General features: G+C 40.1%; 1 protein-coding gene across 2 annotated transcripts in view; it reads right to left on the bottom strand.

Annotated features, from left to right (window-relative positions):
- The window catches only part of SGCG (sarcoglycan gamma), a 42,619-nt gene that overhangs the window by 4,200 nt on the left and 20,294 nt on the right, over positions 1–18,125 (bottom strand). For both annotated transcript variants that reach the window (XM_044927291.2, XM_006070938.4), the window contains exons 3-6: positions 15,677–15,778; positions 14,051–14,138; positions 7,961–8,080; positions 6,599–6,671 (exon numbers count right to left, since the gene is read on the bottom strand). In XM_044927291.2, the coding sequence (XP_044783226.2) occupies positions 6,599–6,671; positions 7,961–8,080; positions 14,051–14,138; positions 15,677–15,778 (383 nt within the window). The remainder of the gene's footprint in view (positions 1–6,598; positions 6,672–7,960; positions 8,081–14,050; positions 14,139–15,676; positions 15,779–18,125) is intronic.

Raw genomic sequence — 18,125 nt, 5'->3', positions numbered from 1 at the left:
TGTGATTTAGTCAAACACAGATACAGAACCAGGAACACAGGAGCAGGGAACTTCTCTTATTTGCTTCTGCCTGGAAACGACTGATGGCATTTCCACCAGATGGCCCAACAGGATCACTGGACAGGCTTTTCAGCTGCTCCAATCTGGCTCAACCAAAAGGCAAAAGGCCGACTTGCTTGGAATGTTTAAAGATCCACGAGAAGGAGAAGAGGACCCATCCCACTGCAGGGTCAGAGTAGGGTGCAGGTGGTAGGAGAAAGAAAGGGTAGCATTTAAGAGGCGAAAAGTGCCTGGTAATAAATGTGCATCTGAAGTGACTGATCGACTTTTAAAATAATTTCTTAATTGAAGTATAGTTGATTTACAATGTTGTGTTAATTAATTTTGGCTGCATAGAAAAGTGACTCGGTTATACATATATATATATATATATATAATCTTTTATATTCTGTTCCATTATAGTTTATCACAGAATACTGAGTACAGTTCCCTATGCTACACAGTAGGACCTTGTTGCTTATCCATCCTATATATAATAATCTGCATCTGCTAATCCCAAATTCCCAATCCTTCCCTTCCCCAACCTGCTTGGCACCCACCAGTCTATTCTTTATGTCCTTAAGTCTGTTTCACAGACAGTTTCATTTGCGTCATATTTTAGATTCCACATATAAGTGATATCCTATATTATTTGTCTTTCTCTGTTTGGCTTACTTGACTTAGTATGATAATCTCTAGTTGTATCCATGTTGCTGCAAATGACATTATTTCGTTCTTTTTTATGACTAAGTGGTACTGATCAACCTTTAAATCAGGTGGATTACTACCTTTAATTGGCAGGTTTTCTCATCTACCACTATTTGTTATGGAAAATAAAGCTCCCTTTTCTTATGTCCCTCTCAGTAAGATCTGACCTGTTATACATGTTAAAATATGACTTTGAGTGTTAGAAGCAGAGATATTCCTGGAATGTATTGGTCAAGTTCTGTTGGGTTTAGGTGTTGGGGGAAACACACTGGTACCTACATGAGCCTGGTCTGCTGATGGAGGTACCTTCTGGCCACTGCTAACTGCCTGCATCTTTCCTGCCTGGACTGATGGAAGGCAGCGGAGGGGAAGGAGGAGGGTGTGAGTACCCTGTACTGCTGGGCCCATTTCAGGGACCCTGGTGAAGGTGAGTCCATTTCCAGGGTCATTCTCAAACCACAAGTGACCTCAACAGGACCAATGACTAGTTGTTAATGTTCTCATAACGCGATGCTCCCAGAAGCAGACTTCCTCCCCTCTGCATCATTTCTATCCTTGCAGATGAAACGTTTCAATTCAGCACAGGTTTAGACCCATATTACCAAAAAGGCTAAGATGAGAATGCTCTGAAGTACACATTTCCATGAATGCGTTCAGCATGGTCAGATATCAAAGACCTAACGTTCACATGGAAAAATAAGCAAGAACAGACAGAGAAGTGGTGAGAGAGAAAAACTCTGAGAGGGTGTGTGTGTATGTGTGTGTGTATGCATATGTGTGTGTTGTGTGTGTGTGTGCATGTGCCTGTGTGCTTAGTCCTACCAGACGCTGAAATATCTTCTCAAGATCTATGAGATTCTCTGGGTATTTCATACACACTAGGTTGTAGCTTGGAATCTCAGTCTCCATAAAATATTCAAGCTCCAGCCCCTAGTCTCTGTGGAGTCCTGATTTCTCCTTGAGTGCCCCTGACTGAGCTTCCACTCCACCATGGGCTTCCCAGGTAGTGCCAGTGGTGAAGAACCCACCTGCAATGCAGGAGATGCACGAGACCTGGCTTTGATCCCTGGATTGGGAGGATCCCCTGGAGGAGAGCATGGCAATCCACTGCAGTATTCTTGTCTGGAGAATCCCATGGACAGAGGAGCCTGGTGGGCTACAGTCCACGGGTTTGCAAAGAGTCAGACACGACTGAGTGACACATGCACTGACCATGAATTTTCTACTTGATTCCTGGGACCTGGGAATGAATGGGCTTCCTTGGTTTCTACTTCGGTGATATTTATGAACTGTACTAAGGAAAGCAATATTTACAAGTGTTTGAAATGGGAACAAATACTTCCATGTCTGTTCATTTTACTGATCTAATGAAGAAACATATCTGTTACTACGTCCTGGGCATGGTTTCCACCATCACATCCCTACTGGACTGTAGGGGCTTTGCAGTTTGCCCCACTGCATCCACATCTACTGAATCCTTAAGTTTCCGTTCAAGAGCTTTCCTATCTGTGACTTCATCTCGGATCACCCTAGGAAGAGTTACGCTCTTTCTCCTACGCCCTCACTATCGTTTTGCACCTTCATCACAATGAATGATGTCATTGTAACTTGTTTGCACGTTTCTTTCTTCCAACAGACTCTAAACTCACTAAGGTCAGGGACCATGCCTTTTATCACTGTGGAACCAGCATCTATATAGACTCTGGCACGTAAACACACTTTATACATTTTTGCTGAATTTTTTAAAAAAAGATTGAATTATATCATGCATAAATGAGAATTAGCTTTAAAATGGTATGTTACAGTTCATGCTTCTCTTGAGGATGACCTTGCCCTAAGAAATGTAAATCTAGCTTAAATACAAGTCAATTATATACTTTTCTTAAAGAAAATAACTGTTATGCTTTCATAACTACCATTTGAGCAAATACCAAAATTTAAATTGTGATATTTAAACATATATTTCAGAGGTCTTTTTATAAATGATCTTCATGATCTTTTTTTCTAATTTTTTTTTTGTTCTTCAATTTTATTTTATTTTTAAACTTTACATAATTGTATTAGTTTTGCCAAATATCAAAATGAATCCGCCACAGGTATACATGTGTTCCCCATCCTGAACCCTCCTCCCTCCTCCCTCCCCATTCCATCCCTCTGGGTCATCCCAGTGCTTAACCCAACAACATCCACAAAGTTTTCATAGGTCAGTTAAGATATTCCAGAATCGATCTCATTTTACTCAGGCCAGGAATAGTAATGCTACTGGACATAGACATAAAAAGGGAAAGACAGGTGATAGCACGAACTCACAGAAGACAATACAGCTCTCATGCACTCAGTCAGCAGAGTCTGGTGGTAAATCAGGGAGTGAATCACTAAAGGGTTCCCCTGGGTGGTGGAAGGTGGGAACACAGCGTACACTGGCTTTGGAGCCAGAGCTGTTGAGTCAGCAGTTGGCTGCCTTTTTTCCTTTGTGTCTTAGAATGTGCTCCTACCTTGAGCTCAGTGTTCTCTTTTGTAAAATGGGGATTGAGTTGATGCTTTTCAGGTTGAGCTGACGAGGAAACGAGATAAATTATGTGACAGTACAGACACATTTCCTGGCAGTGGCAGGCATTCGAAAACTGTTAGTTCATGTCTTCCATCCAAACCCCATTCCTCAAGCAATTCCTTATAATTTCATTATGTTCTCAGTCACTCTGGTTGTAACACTTGGGTTATGGAATGTTCCCTTAGTGTCACGTTTTAGAAAGCCAGAGAATACTCTTCTGCCATTTCTTTTTCAGGAAAGCCCTGCTGTAGAAGCCAGAAAATCTATTTCCTAATGGGAAAAACGTAAGACGAATTGTTTAATAATGAGGCCCATACTTTTAAAACAGTGACGTTCATTGCAAAGAGTAGTTTGGCAGCTCTACAATTTATATTATTTTTAAAAACAAAATTTTTCTCATGGCATTATTTTTTAAAGAGATTGAATCATGTTTCTTTCCTACAAAAATAAAATGTTCTTCTTCCCTAACTATAATAATTCTATAATATTGATCTCATGGTCCTTTATCAAAATCAATGAAACTGTTACAATTTAATTATAGTCACAATCTAATTTTATGCTGCAAATGTTCTCTAAGTGGGTAAGATGAATTAAACTCTCATTTGCTTTAGATTAATGTTTAATTAGACATTAACGCTAAGAGAAATGCCAGATTTCCTAACTCCAATTCCATTTGGTATGGATATCTAGTTGGTATAATAATGATAATAAAAATTTCAGTTTACAAGACATTTTTAACTTCATAGCTTATTAAATCTTCCCCAGAATACTGAGATATATACTACTACCAATGTTTTCCTATGGCTGACATGTTTTATGAGAAAATATAGCCTCAAAAGGTTAGTTTGGCCAAGGTCACCAGGCTTGTTTGTAAAGCTGGAGTTCCTACTGTACATTATTCCCCTGTTATACATAATATATTAGAATATATATTATTAGAATTATTATTATAATTATTAATTAATTAAATTAATAGAATTAATTTATTTATTTAATATATTAAATATATATTTAATATATTAAATTAAATATAAATTAATTAAAAATATTATTATAATTATTAATTATATATTAATATAATATATTAGAATGTGCTAGTTGACCTGAATATTTTTCCAGTTCAAATTCTAAATGTGACTTTAAGTGACACTGTAGACTTGAAGACACTTGTTTTTAAAACTATTGTTTGTTTTTGTTATAAAGCACAAATATACTATTGGAATAAACAGTTACAGCAGTAAAGGACATTCAGTAGCCAGTGATACGGTGAAATACACACAGGCACACAGAGACTCTGTATAAAGAATAAACACATATGGAACAAGGTGATTTTATATATTCTGATATTACATAGAGATATACCAAAGGTTGAGGATATTATGCCAGTCACAAAAGGACACATACTGTACGATTCCACTTAAACAATGTGCCGAGAGTCCTCAGATTCATAGACACAGAGGGCAGGGTGGTGGCGTGCAGGGTGTGGGGAAGGGGACAGGAGTTAGTGTTTAAGGGGCGTGGAGTTTCAGTTTTGCAAGATGTAAAGAATTCTGGCGACTGGAGGTAGGGATGGTTGACAACAATGAGCCTACCATAGGCTTTTGAACTGTACGTTTAAAAGTGGTTAAGAAGGTAAAATTTATGTGCATTTTGCCACAGTTGAAAAAAGATATATCAAAGTTTTCCAGTTTCTTTGCATATATGGATTCATCATGTTCTCAGTTTTGTAATGCTCTTGTCTCTACTCCCAGTGCACATAATTTAAAAAAAAATATTTTAATGTTAAACTGAAATTTCTGAGAATGCCTTTTGGACATTTTAAGCCCATATAGGACACAATTCTCTTTCACTAAAAGGTGCCATTGTTTTACCTCAGCTGATGATTTTCAGGGAAGAACGATGGGTTGGTGAGCTGAAGCAAGAGGACAAGGAGACATCCATGGGTGTCCAAGGTCAGGAGGGGCACCCCAGTCAGGTGGGACAAGGTGTGTGGGAGTGTGGAGCTTGGGGCTGGCAGCTGCTGGGTCTCAGGACGAGTGAGCAGAGGTGCCCAGGGTGCCAGTCTAGGGGGCCCCATGGAGACTAGGTCACAGGCCAAGTGCCCCGGGAGCATTCTGGACTTTCCTATGGCTGACATGGAGTCAATGAAGCATTTTTAAATAGCTGCATTTACACCCCTACTTTAATAGCAACGCTATTCACAGTAACCAGAAACTGTGGAAACCACCTCAATGTCCATCGACAGGTGAAGGGATAAAGATGCTGTGGTATATTTACACACACACACACAATGGAATATTATTCAGTTACACAAAGGAGTGAAATAATGCTGGATGCAGCTGTATGGATGGACCTATCGATTATACTACTCTCTAGTATATAATCTAGTCAGACAAAGACAAATGCCATAGGATATCACTTATGTGTGCTGTGGGCTCAGTCACGTCCGAGTCATTGCGACCCTTTGAACTGTAGACCGCCAGGCTCCTCTGTCCATGGGATTTTTCAAGCAATAGTCTAGAATATTGGAGTGGGTTGCCATGTCATCCTCCAAGGGATCTTCCCCACCCAGGGATCAAACCCGCATCTCCCATGTCTCCTGCATCTCAAGCAGATTCTTTACCTGCTGAGCCATCGATGATGCCACTTGTATGTGGAATCTCAAATATGATACAATGAACTCATCTACAAAACATAAACAGACCCACAAACATAGGGAACAGACCTGTGGCTGTCAAGGGGAAGAGTGGTGATGGAGGGAGAGAAGGATTGGGAGTTTGGGGTTAACGGATGCAAACTGCTATATACAGGATGAATAAACAATAAGGTCTTACTGTACAGCACAGGGAACTATATTCAATATACTGTGGTAAACCATAATAGAAAATAAAAAACGAAACTTTTAAGTTTGTAAAGTATAAATATGTTCTGAACTATACATTTAAAAATGGTTACAATGATACATTTTATATGTGTATTTTTACCACAATTAAAAAAAAAAAGCTAGGAAAAAGTCAATAAAATAGTGGCATTTAGCCAAGTCCCTGAGGTTTCCTGGAGGAGGAACTAGTGTACCAGAACAGTGCTGGCTGCCCTGGGGCAGGGGCAGGGCTGGTCACCAGGCCTGCGTCTCAGAGACGGGAAGACGGGACGCGCTCAAGGACGTTCACCCACTGGATTCTGTCAGAAATGACCTGTCATGGGTGGAAGGTCATCAGAATGAGGAACCGCCTGGTAGCATCTGCTGAAGCGTTACTCCAGCACATAACCAGTTTGTTTACATCTGAACAAAACTCTTACCTGAGGTCCTGGGGTGGGTCGGGTCTTACGAGGGGCGTCTCCACCGAATGTTCAAAAAGAGCCCCTTCAGGCCCTAAACACAAACCAAAGGTGTAGCATTCTTACAAAAGTAAACAACGGCCAACAAATCAAGCCTCTATACTGCATTTTACCGGACGTGTAGGTTCTGATTGCTGACTGTATAGACGTTTGAGTTGTGGGATAAAATAGGCATAACTGCTTTCCTACTTTTCCAAGAACGCCATGATTTCACTAGGTTCCTATAAACAAAATATGATTTTTAAAGCAGTTGCAAATACCCAGGTTTAACTTTTAATTTTGTATTGGGGTATAGCCGATGAACAATGTTGTGGTTTCATGTGGACAGAAGAGGGACTCAGCCTTACATATACACATATCCATTCTCCCCCAGACTCCCCTCCCATCCACATAACATTGAACAGAGCTCCCTGGGCTATACAGTAGGTCCTTGTTGGTTATCCATTTTAAATATAGCAGTGTGTACATGTTCATCTCAGACTCCCTAAGTATCCTTTCTCCCCATCCTTCTCCTCCCCCCAGCAACCATAAACTCATTCTCTAAGTCTGTGAGTCTCTTTCTGTTTTGTAAGTAAGTTCATTTGTATCATTTCTGTTTTGATTACACATATAAGGGATGTCATATCATATTTCTTCTTCTCTGTCTGATTTACTTTATTTAATATAACACTCTTTAGGTCCATCTATGTTGCTGCAAATGGCATTATTTCATTCTTTTTAATGGCTGAGTTAGATTCCATTGTATATACATACCTCATCTTTATCCATTCCTCTGTTGATGGACACTTAGGTTGCTTCCAAATCGTGGCTATTATAAACAGTGCTGCAGTGAACACTGGGGTGTACGTATCTTTCCTACTGAGGCTTATTTTAAAACCAGAAAGCAACTGTTGTTTAGTCGCTAAGTCCTGTCTGATTCTTTTGCGACGCCATGGACTATAGTCAGCCAGGCTCCTCGGTCCATGCAATTTCCCAGGCAAGACTGCTAGAGTGGGTTGCCATTTCCTTCTCCAGGGGATTTTTCTGACTCAGGGATCGAACCCAAGTCTCCTGCATTGGCAGGCTTGTTCTTTACCACTGAGCCACCTGGGAAGCCCCCTAGTTAATAATACTGTATGGTATATTTGAAAGTTGCTGAGAGTGCATCTTACAAGTTCTCATAACAAGAAAATAAATTTGTAAATATGTGTGGTGATGGACATTAACTAGACTTAGTGTGGATCATTTCACGATATATATGAATATTGAATCACCATATTGTATACCTGAAGCTAATGTTGTTTGTCAATTATTCCTTAATCAAAAATAAAGAGCTATACCTACCTGTTACTCGAAGTTTATCTGTACCAACCATGACTTTCTCTTCATCCACAGTGAACAGTGGCTTGCCATCCTTGGAGTGGATCTGAAACTGCTGACTCTGGACCTCTACCATTTTGGGACCTAAAGAATTAATTAACACAGCTTATTATAAAGTGTTCACTCTGCAGTGTTACAGACTCCACTTTTACATATGCTGTCACGCACTAGTACCACATCACTAAACATTTAGGATTTGTCACCAATAGTTTATTTTTTTTAACTCTATGATTAAATTTTAAGTCTTAACCCTAAATCTTATTAAAATTAATTTAGGTCACATGTGTGTTAGTATATATCAAATATATGTATGAATGAATTATTTAAAAATTAATTTTTTCCAGTTTTTAAAACCTGCCAAAAATAATATAATTCCTCTACGCAGATTACTTAAATTGCTATTCTTTTGCATATCAACAACTGAGGATTTTGTTTTCTGAAATGTGAGATCTGTGAAAGACCATCTCAGTGACCAAAGTTAACCCAGGCAATGAGTCACTTGGATTCTCGCCTCTGCCCTACCCCTCACCTCCTACTCCTTGGAGAAAACAGACATCACCATGGAAATACACCCGCCAACTTCTGCCCTTCCCCTTCATCCCAGACATTTCTGTCTCCTCCACATCTTCTATTTCAGGGACAGGGCATCACTTTGTCCTCCAAGTTGACTCCTTTCTCATGAACTTTAGACCCACTGTGAGCAACCCATGGCTGACTCAGCAGATGTTTGTTTCATGGATGCTTCTAGTGCCAGGCATTGGTGATGCTGTACGTTTGGTGGGTGAGATCTTGTTCAGTCTCCCTCATTGGTGCACATCATTCTATGTCTCCTAATTTCTCTGTGCTTGTTCTTCCAACCCTGCACCTTAACCCAGCATGAAGGATTAATGCTGGATTAATCTCTCTAGATTACCTGTCTGCCCTGGTGGCTCAGACGGTAAAACATCTGTCTACAATGTGGTAGACCGGGGTTTGATCCCTAGGTTGGGAAGATCCCCTGGAGATGGAAATGGCAATCCACTCCAGGACTATTGCCTGGAAAATCCAATGGACAGAGGAGTCTGGTAGGCTGCAGTCCATGGGGTCACAAAGAGTCAGACACGACTGAGCGACTTCACTTTACTTCACTAATCTCTCTAGAACACAGCATTCAGCATTTGTTCAAGTGTTCCTGAATTCTTTTCTTGGCTCTATAGTCTTATCTAGAAAAGTAAGTTTATTGTCAAATGGATACTTGACAGGGAGGCCTGGCGTGCTGCAATTCATGTGGTCGAAAAGAGTCAGACACGACTGAGCGACTGAACTGAACTGAACTGAACTGAAAGCTTTTGTGTATGTGTCCCTGTGTCCCTCACAGCATTCATTCAAGTTGAGGGGGACCTGCTAGAAATTAAATAGAAGTTTTCCAATAATACATTAATCAGTTTTGGATATTGTCACAATACATATTCTGATCTGTACCTCAAAACCCTCCACATACATGCTTCATTTAAATATGTGTATGTGTGTGTATGCGTATGTTATAAAGTGGAAGTGATTTTTTTTTCCCCTGTATGTTTTCTCTGTTCTCTTTAGGAAGGCTTGCTTTATTTTTTGTTAGTTGCCTGTATTTTTGCTCTTCTTAGCTTTGCCCCAAACTCAGTTACCCTGTGACTCAGTGTCACTATTTATCTCTTCTGGGTCACGGATATATCTGATGTATTTATCATATAAACATTGATCTGCATTAAGTGATGAATTTGAAGTTATTTGAGCTTAAAATCAAGATGAAAAAAACCTGAGTAATATATCCAGTAAGAGTTCACTGTTTAGCTCCCTGGAGGTTCATATGACAATTTGAGGGAAATTTATTAAGTAAAAGGGCTCAACTAAATGATCTATTTTTTCTGTAACCATTACTTCATATATATTGTTGAAATATTCAACAAATGAGTTTAGCTGCATCGTTTTCATGAGTAACAGAGCCAAGCAAACCGTCAAATCAAAGAAAATGCAGGAGAGTGAGTCTCTCCCATTCAATACAAATTTCTTGTATGTTTTTTATGTTCAAAGTTCTGTGCTAAGAATTTAATATATATGAATGAGTGAGATGCAGATGGAATTCACAGTCCACTGAGGACAACAGAATGTAAGCCCAGGGCAATGTGATAAGTGCCATGAGACGAACATGGACAGTGTCCAGCGAGAACCCAACAAGGAATTTCTGACACCCTGGGAGGAGAATGTCTGGGCTGACCGGGAAGCATCAGTGTTTCCCTGATGAGGGGAGAATGAGACTTTCCAGGTAGAGGGGCTACCCCAGCAAAGGCACAGAGGTGAATAAAATTCCATCTTCATTTAATAAAAAATATAGACACTGAAACATGTTTAGTGTTTAAACATGTTTATGTTTTCCACTTCAAAAGAAACTGTTCTCCACGTGACAACAAGCCCGCCATAGGAATAAATCACCTCTTAAAATAACTGTTTATAACTAAATCTTCTAACTTTTATTAATAGTCTACTAGATTTTATAACCTTAGTGGGTGTGCGTTAGGGGTGAACACATCACCCTCATTTGCAGCCACGTCCTTTAAGAAACAAAACTCAAATACTTTTTTCATGATGAAGAAAGAGCTATTTGGTAAAATAAAATTTCTAATGAAAGGCTTTGTTTCAAACAAAGAGGGAAATAAATAAAAGATAAAGGAAGTGAATAAAGGCAGGTTTTATGGTCTGATGAATTCAGTTTGTGAAACTGGCCCAAGGGTTTTTCTTGTAAAAACACAATCAAATTCTCCCTAACTCACAATATACCCCATTAACACTGCCCCTCCCCACTATGCTAGCTTTAACTTAAGAGAGCATCATTTAAAAACAAACAGCACAAAGTCCTTTAGGAAGGTTTTATTCTACCGCTGCAAATATGGTACCGGACAAATACTGGCCTGGAAGTAGAAAACTGCAGTTAAGTTCACTCTACTAATTTTTTAGAGTAATCTTGTATTATTTAGTTCAGCTTTATAAGCCTGGAGTCAATGACCCTTATCTGTGTAGCTTGACTCTAATCTTTAGGCTAGTCTTTTACATCTACACGCATGAGTTCATGGACCTAAATAACGAGGAAAGGGCTCCAGTCCTGTTTACAGCAGCGCTGTGGATGAACCCCTTGTTTTTAAAAATTTATTTTATTGAAGTAGAGTTGATTTACGATATTATAACTTCTGCTGTAAAGTGATTCAGTTTCATATATATATATATATATATATATATATATATATATACACACACACACACACACATTTTCATATTCTTCTCCATTACGGTTTATTGTTGTTTTTGTTGTTTAGTTGCTAAGTCGTGTCCAACTTCATGTTGCAACCTCATGCACTGTAGCTTGCCAAGCTCCCCTGTTCATGGGATTCTCCAGGCAAGAATACTGGAGTGGGTTGCCATTTCCTTCTCCAGGGGATCTTCCCAACCCAGGTATCAAACCCACATCTCCTACATTGGCGGGTGGATTCTTTACCACTGAGCCACCAGGGAAGCCCTATGGTTTATTACAGGATATTGAATATAGTTCCCTGTGCTATACAGTAGAACCTTGCTGTTCATGCCTTCTCTAGGTAATAGTTTGCATCTGCTAACCCTAACTGGAGAAGGCAATGGCACCCCACTCCAGTACTCTTGCCTGGAAAATCCCATGCATGGAGGAGCCTGGAAGGCTGTAGTCCATGGGGTAGCTGAGGGTAGGACATGACTGACTTCACTTTCACTTTTCACTTTCATGCATTGGAGAAGGAAATGGCAACCCACTCCAGTGTTCTTGCCTGGAGAATCCCAGGGACGGGGGAGCCTGGTGGGCTGCCATCTATGGGGTCGCACAGAGTTGGACACGACTGAAGTGACTTAGCAGCAGCAGCAGCTAACCCCAACCGCCCAATCCATCCCTCTTCCCAGTCCCCTCCCCCATGGCAACCATAATCTGTTCTCTATGTCTGTGAGCCTGTTTTTGTTTCGTAGATAGGTTCACTTGTGTCATATTTTATTATTTTTTTTTAGATTCCAAATATAAGTTATATCATATGGTATTTGCCTTCCTCTTTGGGACTTACTTCACTTTAGTACGACAACCTCTAGGTTCATTCATGTTGCTGCAGACAGTATTATTTTGTTCTTTTCCGTGGCTGAATAAATAGTATTCCATTGTGCATATATGCCACATCTTCTTTATCCATCATCCACTGATGGACACTTATGCTGTTTCCATGTTTTGACGATTGTGAATAATGCTGCTAACCCCTTGATTTTTATTCCTGACTTTTCTTGTTGAAGTTCTCTCCTCTGTTTTGGCTGCTAAATTTTGAATCTGTTTCCCACCCATGATCCTCTCCATGACCCCAAATCCCTCATGGTGTAGCTCAGACTTATATCTGAACCCCTGTGCACTTTGGAGCACTCTAGACAGGCCGTCTTACCCCAGTCCATCTCCTAGAACTCTCTCCCAGATGGTTTTTCAGCCCATCCCATTCTACACAATCTTTCATTCACTCCTCTATTCATTCATTGAATAAGTATTTATTGAAAACACCTACTAAGTATATGAGTGGCCTGAATTAAGAACTGTGATAATGACTGAAGAGAGTAACCTAACTACAATATTTGAATATTACATAATCAAGTTATTATATATGTACATTCTTTGGAATATTATTAAAATATTGCCATTGAAACAGCATATTAAAAAGCAGAGACAATACTTTGCCAACAGAGGTCGATCTAGTCAAAGTTATGGTTTTTCCAGTAGTCATGTATGGATGTGAGAGTTGGACTCTAAAGAAAGCTGAGGGCCGAAGAATTGATGCTTTTGAACTGTGGTGTTGGAAAAGACTCTTGAGAGTCCCTTGTACTGCAGGGAGATCCAACCAGTCCATCCTAAAGGAAATCAGTCCTGAATATTCATTGGAAGGACTGATGCTGAAGCTGAAACTCCAATACTTTGGCCACCTGATGTGAAGAACTGACTCATTTTCAAAGACCCTCATGCTGGGAAAGATTGAAAGCAGGAGGAGAAGGGGACGACAGAAGATGAGATGGTTGGATGGCATCACCAACTCAATGGACATGAGTTTGAGTAAACTCTGGGAGTTGGTGATGGACAGGGAGGCCTGGTGTGCTGCAGTCCATGGGGTTGCAAAGAGTCAGACATGACTGAGTAACTGAACTAAACTGGTACATATATGTATAACTGAGTCATATATATATATATATATGTATGTATACATATGTAGTACAAATATATATTCCTTTATAAACAGATGGTGATCTGTTTGCTCTTTGTCATTTTTTCCATTGATACTTATTCTTCTAATCCTTTTACTCTCTGTGCAAGATTCCATGGGACCTTGCTTCCATGTGAATATATTCTCTGATCTTATTCGTTGATCAGATGGGTGTACAAGGCTCACCCAAGGGCAGTTGATTGGACAGAGTGATTGGGCCAATTAGAGTACTTTGTTGTGAGTTCAGAATTGAAGACACTGAAGACTAAGTTGGCTAGTGTTGAGAACTACAGTCAACCAGAGGAAGGACCAGAGAGTCCTGTAGAGTTAGGACTGATGTAATCACAATACCCAAGTGAAAATCATGGGCAAACACACACAGAAAGGAAGGAAACACGGTGGAGAGAAGGAAGGGGAAAGAAAGAGAGAGGAGGAATACTTTGACTCTCAGCCCCGGGTCTTTTTTGCCTTGAGTGCAACTACTTTGTTTTCTGTTCTCTGTCTCTGCAAGATGGTTTTGTATCCTGCAGTAGTCACTGTGCTTCTTGTACTACCTTAAACGGTCCTCTATTTCTTGGAATCAAAATAACTTCAATTAAAATACTTCAGACTGTCCTCCCACCAGGTGAATGACTCTCTATGGTCAACACAGCATGATGTTTAGAAAACTCATACTCTGATTGCTCATAAATAACTCTGAATCTTTTAGAAGAAAAAAACAAATATATCCATTTGGCACAACTGCTCGTGGACCCCACGCACACTCAAAGCACTCTGATGAAGCTGAACTTACCCACTTTTAACCTGCCTGTGACTTCTCCTTCCGCGTTGCGTGCATTCATGGTCACATTCTGTGTAGACTGCAGAAGCAGAGATGAGTCCTAAAAATGGATTCACACAGTGAGCCAAATGTATACTATCTAAAGTGACTATACCTTTACATTTGTATATAAATTGAAGATTTATAGAAAAATAATTTTTCTGATATCACAGATCCTGTGAGCCTATAAACTGCAGCTAAATTTTTTTAAACTTGGATTATATTATGTGAATGGGGTAAATGCATTAAATTATTTCCCCACAAAATATAATAACCTCATGGGTTTACAGAGCCCATGTACATTTTATAATACACCAGGTCCATTCTCAATGTGAAGATCTGAAACAATTAAATTTTAATTGGTGTTTGTTTGGTCTTTTCAAAAAAATTAAAATTTCATTTCTCACAATTTATGTTCAGGATATGATATATTTTAAAAGATAAATCAGAGAATGTTTAGCTCTTCTGTAATAAAGACAGTATTACTTATTTTCAAAACACAAAAGCCTTCTCACAATTTCAAGAGCTTTTAAAATCTGCTGGATGCCTAAGCTTTTAGAGCTCTTTGTTGGAAGAGAAAGTGGCTTTATGAGCGTGTAAGTGGGGTCATACTCTGAATGGGGGCTTTGTTTCACAGAAGATTGCTGGCTCTTATATAAACAGTTTTCTTCAAAAGGAATGCAGTAATTCGGCTGTTGGATTCAGGTGGGTTTATGTCACTCAGAGGGAACCAAATATCTTCCAAAGTTGTGGAGGAATGATGCATTGTTTTTTTTTTTTTCCGAAGGAAAGAAATTTTAGGAGCACTTTGGACGTTTAGCTGGTTAGAAATTCTCCAACTTGCTTTGTGGAAGCACATGGGTTTACCAGCGTCTCACCTTTTATCCAATGGTGTGAGCTTACTACTTGTTTTTGCTTTGTTATGAAATGACTAGCATGATAATAAAAGCTAACAATTCACCAAAGATTTTGGCCATCCATCCTCTCATTTACCTCCACACTTTGGAGGAGGTAGCTTTATTCCTCATGTACAGATGAGGAAATTGAGTTCAAAGAGATTAAATGACAGTTCTCCCACAGTCACAGCCAGCAAGTGACCGTTCCATGATGGAGCCCAGTGTTCAGGTGCCAACGTCCAGGCTCGTTTTTTTTTCTTTTTATCATTCTCCCTGAAAGGGAGGACATGGCAGTCAGGGCTGCGAGGCCCACCCCCGGGCATGGACACAGTCAGTTGTCCGGGGAACCACTCTGCCTGTCTCATGGATGCTTTCCAACTCCCCTCTCCCCAAGTTTTTTTCTGGCTTCCACCTCAGGGGCTGGAAATGCTAATTGCTTTCTCAGCCTGTCTTTGGGGAGGGAGACCCAAGTGACACAACTCTGGTCACTGAGATGTAAAAAATCTGCTGGGGGTGGGGCTGGGGTTTCTGGGCAAGGTTTGGGGTGTGACCCTGCTGGTCACTCACTGTGTGCCCGTGCACACACAAGGCACATGGCCAGGGAGCCACGCAATGTCAGTGCAGACATCCTTTTCATTAGAAAAGCAAACCATTATTTATTTTTCATAAAACAAATTGTTTAAACATGTCCTCATTTTCTTACCACTCGGGAGCGTATTTCTTTGACATACAACGGGAATAAAAACTCAGATTCCCCCTCCAGGCGAAGTCCATCTGCCGTAACATGCAGGTGACCCATGCCCACCTGTTAACAGAGCAGAGATTCTGTTATTGCTTTCTTTTTCACTTCTTTTATTATCGACTTAAATTATGTATACATTTTTATAGATTTCCTATCGGCCTTTTTCTGCATTTCTCTTAAGCACTTAATTTATAACTTTAGTTGTTTTTATTCAGTATTCAGTGTTATATTAAATCTTGTGTAAATACAAAGGACTATTTAGGAAATGCATGTAAGATTTAAATAATCACTTTACGATAAATAGCCAAGAGCACCAGGTGGGCTCACAGTACAACAATGTTCACGCAAAGTCTGTGGGATTAATTGACACGTATTTCTAAGAAAATGCACATCATTATTCTTTCAGGACACACTGACTGAGTGCCAACCACGCTGTAGGATCACACAGTGGCTGGGAGAAGGCATGGCCCCTGGCGCCCAGGGGCTGTTACAGTCTTCTGTCTCCAGCAGTTGTGGGGCTGGAGGTCGGGGGCGGGTGTGTCTCCCTTCCAGACCTTTCCAGCGTCTTCCTGCTCATCCCCCAGCCTTCCACATAGCAAGGGTCTTTCTGAGGCCAGATAGGACCCTGTAGTCAGGAGGTACCCCTGACAGACCCTGGGGTGTAAACCTGAGGAGTTCAACCTTTATTCAGTCTCCAAAAAGTGTTCATTGCTGCATCTTTTCTCACTGTGACTATCTGGTAAAGTAAAAACATTCTGCATTAAATGAATTTTTTTTCAAAAAGGACACAAAATATTATTAAAGCATATAAAATTACCCAGCTATCTTGAGAACACGAGGGTGCCTAAAACAGACTCTGAATTCCTTATAATGACTGATTTTTAGGTTACTAAATTATTCATTCCAATCCCAAAGAAAGGCAGTGCCAAAGAATGCTCAAACTACCGCACAATTGCACTCATCTCACACGCTAGTAAAGTAATGCTCAAAATTCTCCAAGCCAGGCTTCAGCAATACATGAACCATGAACTTCCAGATGTCCAAGCTGGTTTTAGAAAAGGCAGAGGAACCAGAGATCAAACTGCCAACATCCGCTGGATCATGGAAAAAGCAAGAGAGTTCCAGAAACACATCTATTTCTGCTTTATTGACTATGCCAAAGCCTTTGACTGTGTGGATCACAGCAAACTGTGGAAAATTCTGAAAGAGATGGGAATACCAGACCACCTGACCTGCCTCCTGAGAAATCTGTAACCAGGTCAGGAAGCAACAGTTAGCACTGGACATGGAACAACAGACTGGTTCCAAATAAGAAAAGGAGTATGTCAAGGCTGTATATTGTCACCCTGCTTATTTAACTTTTATGCAGAGCACATCATGTGAAATGCTGGGCTGGATGAGGCACAAGCTGGAATCAAGATTGCTGGGAGAAATATCAATAACCTCAGATATGCAGATGACAGCACCCTTATGGCAGAAAATGAAGAAGAACTAAAGAGCCTCTTGATGAAAGTGAAAGAGGAGAGTGAAAAAGTTGGCTTAAAACTCAATATTCAGAAAACAAAGATCAGGGCATCCAGTCCCATCACTTCATGGCAAATAGATGGGAAAACAGTGGCTGACTTTATTTTTCTGGGCTCCAAAATCACTGCAGATGGTGACTGCAACCATGAAATTAAAAGATGCTTGCTGCTTGGAAGAACAACGTAGACAGCATATTCAAAAGCAGAGACATTACTTTGCCAACAAAGGTCAGTTTAGTCAAAGCTATGGCTTTTCCAGTGGTCATGTATGGTGTGAGAGTTGGACTATAAAGAAAGCTGAGCGCCGAAGAATTGATGCTTTTGAACTGTGGTGCTGGAGAAGACTCTTGAGAGTCCCCTTGGGCTGCAAGGAGATCCAACCTGTCCATTCTAAAGGAGATCAGTCCTGGGTGTTCATTGGAAGGACTGATGCTGAAGCTGAAACTCCAATACTTTGGCCACCTGATGAGAAGAACTGACTCACTGGAAAAGACCCTTATGCTGGGAGGATGACAGAGGATGAGATGGTTGGATGGCATCATCAACTCGATGGACATGAGTTTGAGTAAGCTCTGGGAGTTGGTGATGGACCAGGAGGCCTGACGTGCTGTAGTCTATGGGGTCACAAAGAGTCAGAAATGACTGAGTGACTGAACTGAACTGAATTCACTAGTTACTAAGTTTGCTGTTAAATACTGAAATGTGTACTAGAATTTATTGCATATCAGAATAAAAAAAATCAAGTAAGTTGCATCTGAATGGTAAATATTTATAAATTAGTGAAATTAGAAAAATACAATTTGTAAAATTTTGTCAGTTAATGAATTAAATAATCTTTAAGCAATCATGACACACAATCAACCCCAAACTCAAGGTGGCTCCAATTT

Source organism: Bubalus bubalis, chromosome 13 (genome assembly GCF_019923935.1).
Source record: "Bubalus bubalis isolate 160015118507 breed Murrah chromosome 13, NDDB_SH_1, whole genome shotgun sequence".
In the NCBI taxonomy this organism is placed as follows: domain Eukaryota; kingdom Metazoa; phylum Chordata; class Mammalia; order Artiodactyla; family Bovidae; genus Bubalus; species Bubalus bubalis.
Note: the sequence above shows the minus strand (reverse complement) of the source record. Positions and strands in the feature narration are given on the sequence as shown.